This window comes from Notolabrus celidotus, chromosome 17, assembly GCF_009762535.1.
Source record: "Notolabrus celidotus isolate fNotCel1 chromosome 17, fNotCel1.pri, whole genome shotgun sequence".
Taxonomy (NCBI): domain Eukaryota; kingdom Metazoa; phylum Chordata; class Actinopteri; order Labriformes; family Labridae; genus Notolabrus; species Notolabrus celidotus.
Window position 1 is genome coordinate 9,925,029 of NC_048288.1, and position 15,193 is coordinate 9,940,221.

Below are 15,193 nucleotides of genomic sequence, written 5' to 3' on the forward strand. Positions count from 1 at the left end.
TTCATTTTTAACATTTATCTCAGCATGTTAATGACACAGAAGAAGACATTTACAAACACATTTACTGCAAATAGTAATTCCTTTATTTAGACGTTAAAAAGTCTTACAATATAGAGCTCCAGAAAAGATAAAATTCTTCAAAGAAAGGAAAGACATGCTTATACTACAGTGGAGAGGACACAACTCTCCTGGCATGCAGAGGGGTCAGAGCTTCCTTAGGGTAAAACACTTTTCAAAAAGACCATACCAAAATGTCCAAACAATCTGCAGGGCTTCTAAACCTAATGACGGTTTGGGACAACAGAGACTGACTTGAGGCAGGAGGTTTGAGAAAACCAGTCCCTGCTTGGTGGCTACATAAGGTGCCATAGGTGTTGAAGGTAAGATGTCTCAAAACGCTTCCATGCATTGAGAGACACATGTCCGTACACACCTTCAATGCCCAAATCTAATACTAAACAGTCAATCTGTTGTCGTTCAAACATTCCCCAAAAACACTAAGCGCCCTTTGCAGAAACACATTCAATAAAATATTTAGTTTCTCTCATTTCTAATGTGTGTCCACTCGTAATAGTAATCCCTGGAGAGCCTCTGAACCGCTTGCCGTCTTTATGTGGAAATTTAAAAAAAAAAACAACCGGAGGGGAATTAAATTAACAGGCTGGAAAATAGTTATTCAGAAACAATGAGTGGTGACCAAGTCTTCCCACCACCTCAGAACCGTTCGGCCTTCCTTACGCCTGTACCGTGGAGGTGCACTTCTTCATTCCCTCTCTGATGATGACAAATCAACAAACTGGTCAGACACAGTTCTTATGAATCCCAGGGTTCAGGAGGCGAGGGAACAGCGGCATGACTCTTCCACAAACAATTCAAAGCATCAACTCCAAGCTGACCAGCTGGGACTTTGTGTTATGATGGTCTTTCAAACACTTCTGCAGCTTCAGCTGTTTTCTTTAGCTCATCAGTACACACACGTCCCCGTTAGCTTAATAACCGCATAAGAATAACTCAAACACAAACAGTATGATTTGCAAACACCACACCCTCCCCCTCCACCAAGCCTAAAACTGTCTGAAATTTGTAACTCTGTTAACAGGAGCACTTTTGGAAACTGAACTTTTTGACATTTTCAATTCTCTATTCTGGGAGATGGGAGCAATAAAATATGCAGAACTCAAAGGGGACCCCTTTGCAAAATAAATGCAGCATTTTTTGTACTTTAAATTCGTTTATGTCTTTTTAGCGTCCTTTGAAGAAAGTGTTGAACGTGTCGACCCTGGGGCATTTGTCACAGTTCTGTTTCTGTGGAGGCGGGCACGTCTGTGCTCTTCCCAAATGCTGTGCCCCTACTCTGCCTTCTGAAGCTCTCCAGTCGGGGGTGCACACGGGCTGCGAAGACTCTTCTGCAACACATGGGCATCTGCAGGCTCTATCCTCTTGTAGTAATTCTTCTTTGTTTCGATGATCTCAAAGCCAAACTTCTGGTAAAAGTGAATGGCTGACTCATTGCTGATCTGCACATGACTTTAGAGAGAGAAGGTACAACAGATGAAAAAGTTAATACATTTAGATCAAACTACACTTTTCATTAAATCATATTAACTACACTTTTCTATTTAGACACTCACAGGTAAATGTTGTCAAAAGTGCCATCCTTCTCACAGATGTTTAGCACATGATTCAGCATCTTTGTACCTGGAAAAAAAAGAGGCAAAGTTAGAGAAGCAAAGCACTAGACAGGAGCATATTGAAGCTTTTTGTAGAGATGCTGAGCTCTTACCAATTCCAAGTCTACGGTAGGGTGCTAGACAGCCAAGTGTCATGATGTACAGTCTCTTCTGGTTCTGAGAGTGATCCACTCTGCAGCACACAGCGCCCACTGCAATGTCATTGAAGTAAGCTGCAACACAAAGAATAGATACGTTTTACACATGAGAAAAAGAGAAATCCTTACTCCCAGCAGTGATTGTTTACTTGCAGTGAGCAGGGAATAGTTTTTATGACAGAGCAATATCATCTGCTGTGTGAAGGAGTACTTTTTCCATCGCAAGTGTATAAAACAAATGCTGCTAAATGGATTTCCTTCATGACATTTCTTTCTGTCTAGGAGTATGTTGCGTGAGTGATGTATCTTACCTAGCTTTGCAAGCTCTCCAACTTCCAATACATCTTTGTAAAACTTGTCGTTGTAGCTGACAGGAAAGATGACCTGGTTCAGGCGTTTCAGCTGCTTAATGTTGTGGGGCGTAACATCCCCCAGCTCGATCCGGCTACTGGAACAAGAGCAGAACGGTCAAATAGCTGAGACATGACATGGGTGTGTTATTCAGAATCATTCACATTGAATGCAGCATCTCAGTATCTCTGAGATCCAACTAACCATCATTCAGTCACTGACATATTGAGAAAAAACCTGAGAGTAGATGCTTTATTCATTAAATATAATTATATCCCACATATAAAATGATCAGTAGATGAATCTGGTCAATTTATGTATATTGTTATTTTTATAGAAGTATGTCATGCTGATATATAAGCTACCCTTGTCTTATATCTGAACCATAAGTGTGTGAGTGTGTCACCGACACATGAGAGTGGAGGAAGACTGTCAGAAACTATGACAGACTTTTTCAACATTTCATAGTTCAAATTAATAAAAACCGGTATGATAATTGTTCATTTCAACAGATGTTAAAAAACAATCAAAAATTTAAATGACAGCACACACAGATGTCACAGAGCTAAATGTCAATAGTATTTCCCTTTCCCTGCACAGAGGAGTGTGATCTTTTCACCTTTTATTAACTCTGGAAGTAAACATGAACCCTGCTGTTATCAAAAACAAGCCAGAGTGGTTGGAGGGCTTTACAGAGGTGTTTATATGAGGCAACACATCCAAAATAACAGCTGTTGCTCACGTGTGATGCCCACACACACTGTACCACACTTTAGACCCATCCAGCTCAGTGTGTACAGTGAATTTAAAACCATATCGTTGTTATCTGAGACCTCAGTCCTCAGCCAAAAACCTCACAGCGTCGAGCAGCGCTGCTGGAGCTCCTCTGACATGTCAGGTTACAGCTAACACGCTGCTGCTGCTGCTGCTACAAACTCTGATGTTAACACAGGAACAGACAAACACCTGTTCTGCTCACCTGTCTGATGGTAACCTGACTAACTAACGAGGGAGACTGAAGTTCAGTTTGGCCAACTTTGTCGGTAGCAGTCTCATTACCTGTGATCCAGTACCTGCCTCTGTAGCTTAGCTAAAGTAGGTTTACTGACTCAGCTCCACACTGGCAGCTAGCCGGTTAGCTTGTTTGCGACCTAAACGAAGCGACAGGCTTCTCCAGTGAAAGAGGAAATCCATGACAGAGCTGTTTCTGAGAATGTGCTGTCGGGTTAGTTTTGTTCCTACATCGTTAATAAAAGCTCAGCTAGCTAGCTCGCCTCGCCGTCTCCTCCCCTGGTAGAAAAAACAGAGATGAAAAACTTTACTCGTGCTAAGCTACTTAAAGGAGTCTCAAAAGCTTCAACTCACCCTTTCATTGTAAACAGATTATATCCCTTATTTTCGATGAGGCTGAACTTAAGAGTTGTTTTGGGTGAAAAGGAGGGATTTTGACAGAGTTAGGGTCGGGGATGCCTCCCGTTTTACCCTCCACATGTAGCTAGTTGCGGTGGCTGCAGTTAGCTTAGCCGCCGCACTCCTTCCACGACTGTGTAGAGACTGTCAACCCTGACCCCCGCATGCGCACAAGCACTGCTGCATTTGTGTCAGAGACTGTTTCACCCTGAGCTGCTCTTTCAGGAGGTCTTAACAGTCCCTCACACCCACTATGAAAACTCAGAGGTTTGGCTGTGTTTTATTATGTATTGTTTATTTGAGAAGAATGTGACAGGGCTTTTGACAGCTGGACTGTCTTGGATTAAATCGAAACTTAAGAGGACGAGCAACCTGCGAGACAAAAATCAGGGCAAAAAAAACCTTCACTGTTTTCTGTCATAACCATAAAATGAATATAAACTACTGTATTGTAGTTTATATACACTTTAGTTAATATGTTTCTCTCTTTCACCCTATTTTAGAATGTTGTTCCAGAGGAAAATATTTTTGATACACTGCCATCAAAAAAATAAATAAAACATAAATCTATTCTTAACGACATAACCAGACCATTTTTATAAAAGAACCACCAAAGATAAATCTTGGATATAAACTATGTCTTCACCTACACCACTTCAACGTTATCATCTATGTTGGTAGAAAATGATGATTTAGATAAAGTTAATAATTGATAGCAGCGGCTCCATTTTGGCTCAAAGGGAGCTGCAAAGATTTCTAGCTGTAAAGAGATAGACTTAAAGCTGCTGTTGGTAGGAATGGTGTAAAAAAACCTTACTTTTTTCTGCTGGGTTTGGAGAAAAGGTCATAATACCCATCAGTACTCATCGGTAAGTGAAGTAATTTGAGAGTATTGCGAAATCTCTGCGTTTTCCAACGCCTTTGTATCAAGCAATGTTATTATTCCCCTCGTTCCCGTTATGACGGACCAATCATAGCTAATCACCAATCCTCTGTCCTGATTGGTAAAGGGGCGGCCCCTACAACGTCCTCCAAATGGTTATGAGTCCGGCACTATCATGACTGCACATGCTGATCTGTGTTGGGGGGCTAAGAGGAAATCCGGTTGGGAGGGATAGTGTTGACATCAAGCCCCAACCTCCGGTCTAAAAATATGAGTCCAATGCGGAAGTGCTAAAAACTTCAGTTCATCGAGGATCCGCTTGAGACTGGCTCTGGAAGTACCGCAAACCACATACACACCAATTCAAAAGAACCAATCTTTATTACAGAAATAAACATGTTTACAGCCTGGTACAAAAGACGAGTGTAGTCTGGATTGCTCATTTCTCGATCGGCACACACTGTAGGCGAGGTGAATTTTTTTTCTAACGCAGCAATTTCAAAGATATGGAGATTGTAGCTGTTGGCTAGGAGACTCAAAGCCCGCCTCTTTACGTCACAATCACTCAACAGCAGCAATATGGCTGCCGCCGCCGATTGGCCTCAAAACAGTGCTTCAAATGGGTGATGTCGCAGATTCTACATCCATATTTTATAGTCTATGGTTTACATTCAAAGTCCCTCTCTCTGAACAGAGGTTTACTCTGTGACTATCAACAGCAGCTTTGAACTCACCTTCATTCACTGAAAATAAAATACTAATTAAGAAATATTTTGTAAAAAAATATCAGTGATAGTTACAGGACAAATGTAGCTATTTTTTAGACTATATAAAATGATATGTTATACATTTATTTAATATTATCAAAACCTTGTGAGGAATGAAATCTTTCTGTGGAGAGCAAATATGCTTGAAGCTTTATCAATATGAAAAAAAAGGATACAAATATCACGATTTTGTTATTGTAATCATATAATAGAACAGATTATGAACCTTCATCAGGTCTCGGTGGTAGCTGCAGACTATATCTTGAGTCGTCTATCACCAGTGCTTGCCCCTTGAATATCTTTGCTCCAGCCCCGGGGCGGATCCAAAATGGCGTCAGTTGCAGCAGCCCAGCAGTAAAACCGAGCAGCAAGTGAATGAAGTCAGCTGATCTCAGTCTGCTGTCACGCATCGCAGCACCCATCGTTTCTCTCTCGAGGTAAGACAGAAATCCACCACATCAGAACAAGAAGGTAACTATCTTATATTTCTTCTCCTGGTTTGGACATTATCGCTGTATTGTTTGATACCAGGGGAAAAAACAGTTTCCTCATTGCACCAAAACGGGTGATCCATCATTTGTAAGCCAGGCCGAGGGACCCTTCGCTCTTTAATACAGATGGCAAACGAAACTGGCTGACGTTGTTGTATTGTTAAAACAAAACGGCGTTTTATTGCAAATTACAGACATGTTCATGCATATATGCGGCAGACTTCAGACTGTCTTTGCTGTGTCAGGTTTATAAAAGCTTTAGAGGAAATATATCAAACTGGATCGAGATCAGGTTCACAGCAATGTCACAGTTACAGTGTGTTCTGACTGCCTGGTTCTGGATGTGTTTCTACAGTAAAATAATATCATGTGTGAATATATGATGAGATTAGCCAACTGCATATGTGGAGAAGGCAATTAGCATCAATGTGTCAGGATCTCACATGCATGTAACATTTCTGAGCCTGACACATACATGCCTTTTCCAGCTGTTTTCCACCATAGGCTCAAACAGCATTAATGTGAATCTGTTAATGTGGAAACAGGTGATAACAACTAATCAGTCCCACCTTTTGTGTATCATCCATCACATCTCATACACAAACATAAGCTCTAAGCTCTGTTGTATGATAATGGCAGGTTAAATGATCTCCATGCAGACTTTCTGTTCAGGATTGTACTCATAAAGGAGATTATTTCTCAGTGTTTCCACACACACAGTTATAGTTTGTACTTCCCAGTTTTGCACCATGCTAGTTTTCCACTTCCTGAAAGAGACTCATACAGCAGGGCCAGCCGGTCATGTGCCTGGATCATATGATCAAGTTTCATGTCTGTTGTTGGAGCCAGGATTCTGATAGGAGTTTGACCTGAGCTGTAACACCTAATTATTGTGTGTATCACTGGGGGTTGTTTTTCAGAATTAGAATTAATCAAGAAGACAGAGAGTAGATTTTTGTTGAACTAATCATCACAACAATAGAGCTTATCTCCTCACTGTGCTGCTCTCTGAAGGTCTCTCATCAGGTACTGATACACTTACATTCATCCAGATGTTAGAGATCTACTCCGTCTTTAAGATGAAACAAACCTTTTAAGAGCAAGAGCATTTTATTGATCTGTGCTTCAAGAGAACTGAACAGAGAGAAGTTAGTAGCTGTTGTAGTTCCTGCTTTGACCTCTAAGTGGAGCTAGCTTATTCCTGCACAGAAGGTCTGAAAGCAGCCTAGCATAAACAGGAAGATCTGTATCAGTGAGAAGGACAAGAAAAGGGCATGGATGTAGAGCTTTGCATGTAGTGGTTGATTCATAGAGAGGATCTCCCAGGCATGTTGCCTGGACCTTGTGTGTGTGATGCATACAGGATAATGTTGATAAAGCTGTGTGGAGAGCTTCTGCAGTCAGCTCTGTGAGGGTATGGGTGTGTGTCACGACTGATGACAGCTTGGGCTTTTTTTTCCCCTCCTGAAGGCGTGACTGTAGTGTGCAGGGAGTGTGTGGTATGAGAATAACAGGGGAGACTGGACTCTGGAGAAGCTCTGAACCTACGTCTTTAAAAGGAGCTGAGCTGGCATACATGTACTGATGTACTGTATAACAGGAACGTGCTGCTCTGTGGGATTCCCCTCTGATGTTAGCCTGACGCGTCACACTGCTGGACCTGATCCTGAGCAGCTAAAGGGAGGGAGACGGCCTAGATCATATTCTGTAGTGCAGAGAGATACGGAGTCGTGAGGAGGGATGTCGCTGTATTTTTAAGGCAGTTTCCATGGTTACAGTAGGCAGAGGGCTGGACTAATGTTCATCTGTGAGCTGGAGGAGTCTTAAAATCAAATCTTTAATGTTTGTGTCTATTCAATTTAGGTTTCCTTTATTTATACTGATTGATCGTCCCCTTCTGTATTCATGTCAAATAAAAAAATGTCCCCATATCTTATTCTCAGTATTTGACTTTTATGATAAGATCATATTTCTGAACCCTGTAATCAATGTGTCTCGTTTGACATCAACGTAACTGTGACAGCAGTAATTAAACATTTAAAAATGTATTATTAAAACAGTTTAACAGTGACAGTTTCAGAGGAGTAGACTTCCTCTCCTGCTCTCGTACGATCATTCTCTCTGGATTTTGTGTCTTCCTGTCATTAACCCTCTCCTCCTCTCCTCCTTTCCTCCTCACTCTCCTTCCAGTGAGGCTTAAAAACCCGTGAAGATGGACACTTCCAAGCTGCCGAAGATCAGGGATGAGGAAAGAGAGAGCCAGTTTGGATTCGTTCATGGAGTCTCCGGACCAGGTCAGTAATAGTAATGCATAAACACTATCCTCTCCACTGAGTGTTTAACCCTGTAAATGAAACACAGACCGCCTCTCAGCTTCTTCTGTTTCGACTCCTGTGAGTTCATTATTTACCTTGTTTGTTTTTCCAGTGGTGACGGCTACAGCCATGGCGGGGGCGGCCATGTACGAGTTGGTCCGTGTGGGCCACAGTGAGCTAGTGGGAGAGATCATCAGGCTGGAGGGAGACATGGCCACCATCCAGGTGTACGAGGAGACGTGTATCCTTTTGACCATGCAGCTGTCTGTCCATAAGCTTCAGTCCTTAATGTCACGTGTTTGACAGGGTAAAAATAATCTCCAGAGAAGAGAGAGTGACAACATGATATGAAACAGACATTAAAAACCATGACATGCTACATCCAACCCTATCAACACACAACTGTTTACTCTAAAGACATAATCAGGCAATTGAAGATGAGGAAATGAAAGATCAACCATGAGAGAAAACGTGTACATCAAGAAGTGCTGATTCAGCTTCATTTGTCTGGTTCATTTCAAACAGTCCCCTACATAAACAGTAACACATTAAATGCACCAATAAAAACCAGGATGTGATCAGTTCTGTTAGAACAAAATGAGATTATATTACAAGAATATATAAAATAAAATGTGTAACATAGAATCAAACACAGGAGAAGAGTTAATGTGCAGTATGACGTTGTAAAATGACCCAAAATGAAAGAGGAGAACAGAGACCAACAAATCTGAATAAAGGCAGAAGATAAAAATATGAAGTAAATGTCATTTCTGAAAAGTATTAGGGATCTTACAAAGCGACTAATTTCCCCATCATCAAAACATCTGTTATTGAACACAGCTGAACACAGGATCACAGAGTCTGCAGGTAAACAATGTCAATTGGTTTGAAGTGTGGCTACCACTAGCAGAGCTAGCACTACCAGCCTTCAGTCCTCCTTGCAGGTTAAAGTCCACATGCCTGTGCTGGTTCCTCATTGCTCTAGTCGAGTATGTCAGTTTAACCAGACACATCCTACATACAACTTTATCTCCATTTACTAGATCAACATACTGACAAACCATGCCACACTACGAGATGACATCTGTCACCTGTGCTTGTTTACATCCAGGTAGTAGAGCTTTAGAGCTTTATGGCAGCAGACACTAACCAGAGCTACTGCTCCAGTGTTAGAGGGAGGCTACTCTACAGCTCAAACACAACATGTGACCAACATATCAGGACTACAATAATACAAATATCCAAAACTAGTTTAACAGACTAGTGATTCTGGTGCAGACTAGTGAGGGTGATCATGTTTAATGGTTTAGTCGACTAAACACAACCCTAGTTCCTGCTGTTTTATTGAAGGAACCCATCTTTTCCTGCCCATGTAGTGATATGTTAGTCCCTCTAACTCGCAGTGAATCATTTCTCCTCTCAGCCAAATCCTGTTATCAAACAGACAGAGTTTAAATAAATACTACGTCTTAGCTTTTGGAGACGGTGACAGCTCTTATAAATGTGTGTCAGGGATGCTGGCAGGAGCTCACAGTATTAGGAGTGTTAGGAGTTGTCCTGCTCTCCTGTTCAGACCTGTTTTTCCTGAGCTGGAGACCAGCCGGTGTGTCTGTTGGAGATCCAGTGCTGCGGACGGGGAAGCCTCTCTCTGTGGAGCTGGGTCCAGGAATCATGGGCTCCATCTTTGACGGTATCCAGCGACCATTGAAGGACATCAACGACCTCACACAGAGCATCTACATCCCCAGAGGCGTCAACATCGGGGCCCTCAACCGGGACCTCAAGTGGGACTTTATTCCCAGCAAGAGCCTGCGGGTGTGTAATGTCAAAGCTCCATCTTGCTCTGATCACATAAGCAGATACATTAAATGTCCCTTTGTATGTGTTAGGTTGGCAGTCACATCACAGGAGGAGACATCTACGGCATGGTGCACGAGAACTCCCTCATCAGGCACAAGATCATGCTGCCGCCCAGAAACAGAGGCACTGTCACCTACCTGGCTCCACCTGGGAACTATGACGTCACTGTGAGTCCATCGCATCTCTACTTTAAGCCGTAAAGTGGCTGCGTGTTCTGCTCTTCCTAACTGTGTTTGTGTCTCTTCAGGACGTGGTGATGGAGCTGGAGTTTGAGGGCGTGAAGGAGAAGTTCACCATGGTGCAGGTGTGGCCTGTCAGACAGGTGCGTCCCGTCACAGAGAAGCTGCCCGCCAATCACCCGCTGCTGACTGGACAGAGGGTGTTGGACGCCCTTTTCCCGTAAGTCTCTGAAAACGTTCTCCTTGTTCTAGTGTTTGCTGTGATGGTTTAATGTTCTAACTCTCTGTGTGTGTGAAGGTGTGTGCAGGGAGGAACCACAGCCATCCCAGGAGCCTTCGGTTGTGGAAAAACTGTCATCTCTCAGTCCCTGTCCAAGTACTCCAACAGTGATGTCATCATCTACGTAGGCTGTGGAGAGCGCGGTAACGAGATGTCAGAAGTACTGCGAGACTTCCCTGAGGTGGGTAACGATAGACACTGAGTGGATCACAGCTTCAGTGACTTTGATTGGTGTCCTAAAAGTGTTTTCCCATCCTTTAGCTAACCATGGAGGTAGGCGGAAAGACAGAGAGCATCATGAAGAGAACAGCGCTGGTGGCTAACACCTCCAACATGCCTGTAGCAGCCAGAGAAGCTTCTATCTACACAGGTATCAGTCGGCACTACACTGAGATTACACTGGGATCTCTTTCTGCATGAGATGTGTACTAACCTGGTTTGTTTCTGCAGGAATCACGCTGTCCGAGTACTTCAGGGACATGGGATACCACGTGAGCATGATGGCCGACTCAACCTCCCGTTGGGCTGAGGCTCTCAGGGAGATTTCAGGACGTCTGGCTGAGATGCCTGCAGGTGAGTTCAGAGTCTCTTGGAGGCTGTATGAGGAACTTAAGGGCTCTTGAAAATCTTTAATGAGGGTCTGATGGTAACATTAGGTCCAATGTCTGACTCAGGGTTTACAGGAAATGAAAGAACAAGTGTTTGTTACTGGAGTACTCCATAGTGATCTATTTTTCCTCTGTGTTAAAGGTCTTGGGAGTAATTCTATGTATTTATAAAGACTAACAGAGATGCTCTTTCAGCTGTCTCTGAATTCTAACATGACTTTAGAAGAGATCATTCTTTATCATATGAATTATTTAAAGATTAAACAAACAGAAGAAAACATTTTGAAGTCTTATATTTCAGGTTTTACTTTTTGCTGACAGCTTAAATAATTTTTCTGTCCCAATATAAAGCCTGTTCTTCAAACAAGTTGAAAGAGTACGATAAATAACTGACTGATCTGATGATGATTCATTAATCATGTTATTTTTTTGTTATTTCCATAAAAAGCAAAAAAAATGTCAAACTGTTCTTATTGAGTATTTTGAACATTAACATGTTTTCCCTGATTATTTTGATGGGAAACATGTTTCTTATATTTATTGAAGCACATTTCCACCAGCGAAAAAAAGCTGTGATAATTAAACAGAAAGAAAATGTCTCGTCATTATGACTTCATATCTCAAATTTAATGTTTTTATATCTTTAACAAGACTTTTTGGTTGTAATTATTTTTGTATCACTTTTCACACACATACCAACATACTGAACTCATACAGACAGTACCCCACCTTGAACCCCTCCCCCCAGACCAAGAGCACACCCCAGAAGGCAATGAAGAAAATTCAGGAAGAGGAATAAACTAATTGACAAACCAACAGATAATAATAAGACAATAAAATAAATGGTTGTTTGTTGTAATTCTAACTTTATATCTCATAACTTGACATTTTGACCTCTGACGTTGGGGGCAGCAGTAGCTCGGTCTGCAGGTAACCGGAGGGTCACTGGTTCAAGTCCTGGAACAAAATAAAGAATGGGAATTTAGCTGATAGCCAAAGAGGTGATGGTTTACTTCCTGGGCACTGCCTCTACGACTGAGGTGCCTTTGAGCTGGACACTGAACCCCCAACAGGCTGGTGCACCTGTCTGTGTGCAGTCTACTCACTGTGACATTTCTCCATTAATGCATGTCCACATGATCCTGTTTGTGCATGTGTGTAGCATGACCCATAACAGAGGAGAAAAGTTACATTTCTTCTTCTTGTTCTTCCTCTGTTTCTTCTTCTTTTTCTGTGCCTGATCCAGGCCTGACTTTTACTTATTTATTTTCTTCAGGCTGAAATATACTTCCAAAGTTTTTAGACTGTTGGTATGTCAGAAGAAATCTTCTAAACATAAATTATTTTCTTCTCTTATTAAAATAAAATGCTCATTATAATAGATCAACACTTCTTTAAATCATTTAACAATCAGGATTTGGGGGTTTTGTCTTCCCTTTTAAAAATGTAAAAGTCTGTAAATATGTGTATGAATGTTAAGACAAGCTTAGCAACTTGTTACATCTCCTACTTGTTTTCTCACATTTATAATCTCTGCAGGTTTTCTTCTTTGACAGAGAGCCAGCTCATCCGTACGATGTTCTTACCTTGTGTTATGTAATTCTGCTGACCTGCTTGGCAGCCGATCCTCCGTGTTTAAAGTGTTTTCTGTCTCTGCACAAAGACAGCGGGTATCCTGCCTACCTGGGAGCTCGTCTTGCCTCCTTCTACGAGCGAGCTGGGAGGGTGAAGTGTCTGGGCAACCCTGAGAGAGAGGGCAGCGTCAGTATTGTCGGAGCGTGAGTACAGATTTGTACCACTAGAGGGAGACATTACTCTGCACATTGTTGAGCTGTGTATCAGTATGAAGAGTTTAATGTGACTGTTTTTTATTTTCCCAGTGTGTCACCTCCTGGTGGTGACTTCTCTGACCCTGTCACTTCAGCCACTCTCGGTATTGTTCAGGTAAATGTAAACTCTGATCTCTCTGCCCCTCTCTGAATCTTTATACTTTTACTCCATTGTTTGTTCTTATTTCCTCTCTCAGGTATTCTGGGGTCTGGACAAGAAGCTTGCTCAGAGGAAGCACTTCCCCTCTGTCAACTGGCTGATCAGCTACAGCAAATACACTCGCGCTCTGGACGAGTATTACGACAAACACTTCCCTGAGTTCGTGCCCCTGCGTACCAAGGCCAAGGAGATCCTGCAGGAGGAGGAGGACCTGGCTGAGATTGTGCAGCTTGTCGGAAAGGTAACCTGGAGATGAACTTTGATTTCCCCGCTAACTCCTGAGGCAGAAAGACGTGAAAAAGACAAAAATGTTTCCTGTATCTGTGTTTTCAGCTCTTTTTAAAGTCGTTTAACTTTTCATAAAACAGGCATCACTGGCAGAATCGGATAAGATCACCTTGGAAGTGGCCAAACTGATCAAAGACGACTTCCTGCAGCAGAACGGCTACACTCCTTATGACAGGTAACATCACATTCAACACAGAGTGTAGTCGCTCTCACCTTTAGACTAACTCTTCAGAGTTTAAACATGAGTTTTAACATTTAATGATTGATAAAAAGTAATGAATACTTCTCTTTTCAGGTTCTGTCCTTTCTACAAGACTGTGGGAATCCTCTCCAACATGATCTCTTTCTACGACATGGCCCGGCACGCGGTGGAGACCACAGCTCAGAGTGACAACAAGATCACCTGGGCCATGATCAAGGAGCACATGGGAGAAGTCCTCTACAGGATCAGCTCCATGAAGTTCAAGGTCTGTGTGTGTGTGTGTGAGAGATTGTGTTTATTGTGCACAAAGTATATATTTTTTAACATTTGTTTATCTCTTCTGCAAAACCCAAAATATCTGACTGTAAATACTCAACTGTTTGTTGTCCTGCTGCTCAGTGCATGAGGTTTAAAGGTTGAGAGCAGATGTTTAAACATTTGCCTCTTCTGTAGGTCCAGTATGAGTGTCCCTGTGATGTGACTTCAGATGATTTTTCTAGTAACTAGTTTGCATATTTTTTCATTAATAAATAAATCACACTACTACAAGTAGAAAAGACAACATCAAGCTTAGATGCATTATCCAGAATGAGCCTCAGATTGACCTCAGTAAAGTTCAACCACCAGATTAAGAAGCAGCAGAAGTGAGTAGCCGTGCTGTCATTCAGCTTTGTCTTTGTCCCTGTACTTGGTACTCTGGGTCCTGAGATCAGAGGGATGACCTCTGTTGATTAATCTCCAGAGATCTAACTCAGCCTGTTTTCTGTCCACCTCTGAAGAGCTGTTATTAAACTGTTGGTTCTGATCCTGTAGGACCCCATGAAGGATGGTGAAGCCAAGATCAAGGCCGATTTTGCCCAGCTTGTGGAGGACATGCAGAATGCCTTCCGCACATTGGAAGAGTAGACTCGCCCACCTCTAAGGCCTTCCTGGTTTGTTCATCTCTGACCCCTCCACTGCTGAACCACATTCCACCTCCTCGTGCCCTTGAACCTGTGCTCCCCTGTGCTCCTCTTGTTATGAGTGACTGTGCGAGTGTGTGTGTGCATTTTAACGTGGAGGGTAAAGAGAAAGATGTACTGTATTCATTATTATTTGTTGCCTGATATGGGCGTACTCTGGATCCTCTGATTGTGCATGTGTGTGTGTGAGTGTGTGTGGTTAAATGTGTGTGTGAAAGAGGGATCTCTTCCCACCGTTTCTTCCTTTCTCTGTTTACATGATTCGTGTGTGTGTATCCGTGCTGCTCTTCCTGAAGGCGACCGATTGGGGGTTGATGTGTTGTGATTCATGAACCATCTGTACAGAAGAGTATTGAATATAAATTTAATAAGATCACTCTATTTATTGCCAGCGTTTCGTGGTGAAGGCTTTGTTGTTCTATCTTTTTGTTGTACTGGTTGTGTTTTCACGCTGTGCAGTGTTGTGTACTTTGCTGTGCGAATGCTGTCCAATACTTTCATCATGTTACTCCTGAACAATTAAAAACAATGGAAACACAAAAAGACGTCTTTGTGTGTTTGGTTTGCCATGATGATGCTGCTGGTGCTGCTGAACTGGTCGCTCTGCATACCTCGCTCATAAGCTCCTGCACCCTGCCCTCAAGATCCTTTATACAAGTTATTTTAAGCGCTTAATTATTTTAAAGAAGGTCAGAGAGTTTTAAGAAAGTACTGAGATCTATAAAGGTGCTGAATTTATTTTACCTGCTAAAACAACAAATGTAGCTCAAATAAAGAAAA

The 15,193-nt window shown here is 42.2% G+C and overlaps 2 protein-coding genes and 1 long non-coding RNA gene across 7 annotated transcripts in view; 1 reads left to right on the plus strand and 2 right to left on the minus strand.

Annotated features, from left to right (window-relative positions):
* Nucleotides 1-60: 60 nt before the first annotated feature.
* Nucleotides 61-3,767, minus strand: naa50 (N-alpha-acetyltransferase 50, NatE catalytic subunit). Of its 2 annotated transcripts, none has more exons than XM_034706790.1 (5): nucleotides 3,545-3,767; nucleotides 2,140-2,273; nucleotides 1,784-1,903; nucleotides 1,632-1,698; nucleotides 61-1,527 (listed from the first exon to the last, which is right to left on the minus strand). In XM_034706790.1, exons 1-5 carry the CDS (start codon nucleotides 3,550-3,552, stop codon nucleotides 1,350-1,352), a joined length of 507 nt encoding a protein of 168 aa, XP_034562681.1. In that variant the 5' UTR covers nucleotides 3,553-3,767; the 3' UTR covers nucleotides 61-1,349. The 2 variants fall into 2 exon arrangements, with proteins under 2 accessions (XP_034562681.1, XP_034562679.1); XM_034706788.1 differs by having other exon boundaries at nucleotides 2,140-2,276; nucleotides 3,545-3,766.
* Nucleotides 3,768-5,543: 1,776 nt separating this feature from the next.
* Nucleotides 5,544-14,956, plus strand: atp6v1ab (ATPase H+ transporting V1 subunit Ab). Of its 2 annotated transcripts, none has more exons than XM_034706814.1 (15): nucleotides 5,544-5,676; nucleotides 7,921-8,024; nucleotides 8,158-8,286; nucleotides 9,646-9,860; nucleotides 9,935-10,072; nucleotides 10,153-10,304; nucleotides 10,383-10,545; nucleotides 10,626-10,734; nucleotides 10,815-10,937; nucleotides 12,636-12,750; nucleotides 12,853-12,916; nucleotides 12,999-13,202; nucleotides 13,330-13,424; nucleotides 13,545-13,716; nucleotides 14,265-14,956. In XM_034706814.1, the coding sequence occupies exons 2-15, from the start codon at nucleotides 7,943-7,945 to the stop codon at nucleotides 14,355-14,357; spliced, it is 1,854 nt and encodes a 617-aa protein (XP_034562705.1). In that variant the 5' UTR covers nucleotides 5,544-5,676; nucleotides 7,921-7,942; the 3' UTR covers nucleotides 14,358-14,956. The 2 variants fall into 2 exon arrangements, with proteins under 2 accessions (XP_034562705.1, XP_034562706.1); XM_034706815.1 differs by having other exon boundaries at nucleotides 5,557-5,710.
* LOC117829219 overlaps nucleotides 11,819-15,193 on the minus strand; it is a 31,495-nt gene continuing 28,120 nt past the window's right edge. For all 3 annotated transcript variants that reach the window (XR_004634580.1, XR_004634581.1, XR_004634579.1), the window contains 2 exons: nucleotides 12,559-12,716; nucleotides 11,819-11,929 (listed from right to left, as the gene is read on the minus strand). This is a non-coding gene — a long non-coding RNA (uncharacterized LOC117829219). The remainder of the gene's footprint in view (nucleotides 11,930-12,558; nucleotides 12,717-15,193) is intronic.

What these genes read in the sequence shown, in the direction of transcription:
- atp6v1ab (XM_034706814.1), top strand. Translation starts at nt 7,943, where the DNA reads ATGGACACTTCCAAGCTGCCGAAGATCAGGGATGAGGAAAGAGAGAGC. An exon ending in TTGTGCAGCTTGTCGGAAAG is followed by an intron (nt 13,203 to 13,329) that starts GTAACCTGGAGA and finishes TTCATAAAACAG; the next exon opens with GCATCACTGGCAGAATCGGA. An exon ending in TCAGCTCCATGAAGTTCAAG is followed by an intron (nt 13,717 to 14,264) that starts GTCTGTGTGTGT and finishes CTGATCCTGTAG; the next exon opens with GACCCCATGAAGGATGGTGA.
- naa50 (XM_034706788.1), bottom strand. An exon ending in TGGAGAGCTTGCAAAGCTAG is followed by an intron (nt 1,904 to 2,139) that starts GTAAGATACATC and finishes TTTGTGTTGCAG; the next exon opens with CTTACTTCAATGACATTGCA. An exon ending in CTACCGTAGACTTGGAATTG is followed by an intron (nt 1,699 to 1,783) that starts GTAAGAGCTCAG and finishes TTTTTTTTCCAG; the next exon opens with GTACAAAGATGCTGAATCAT.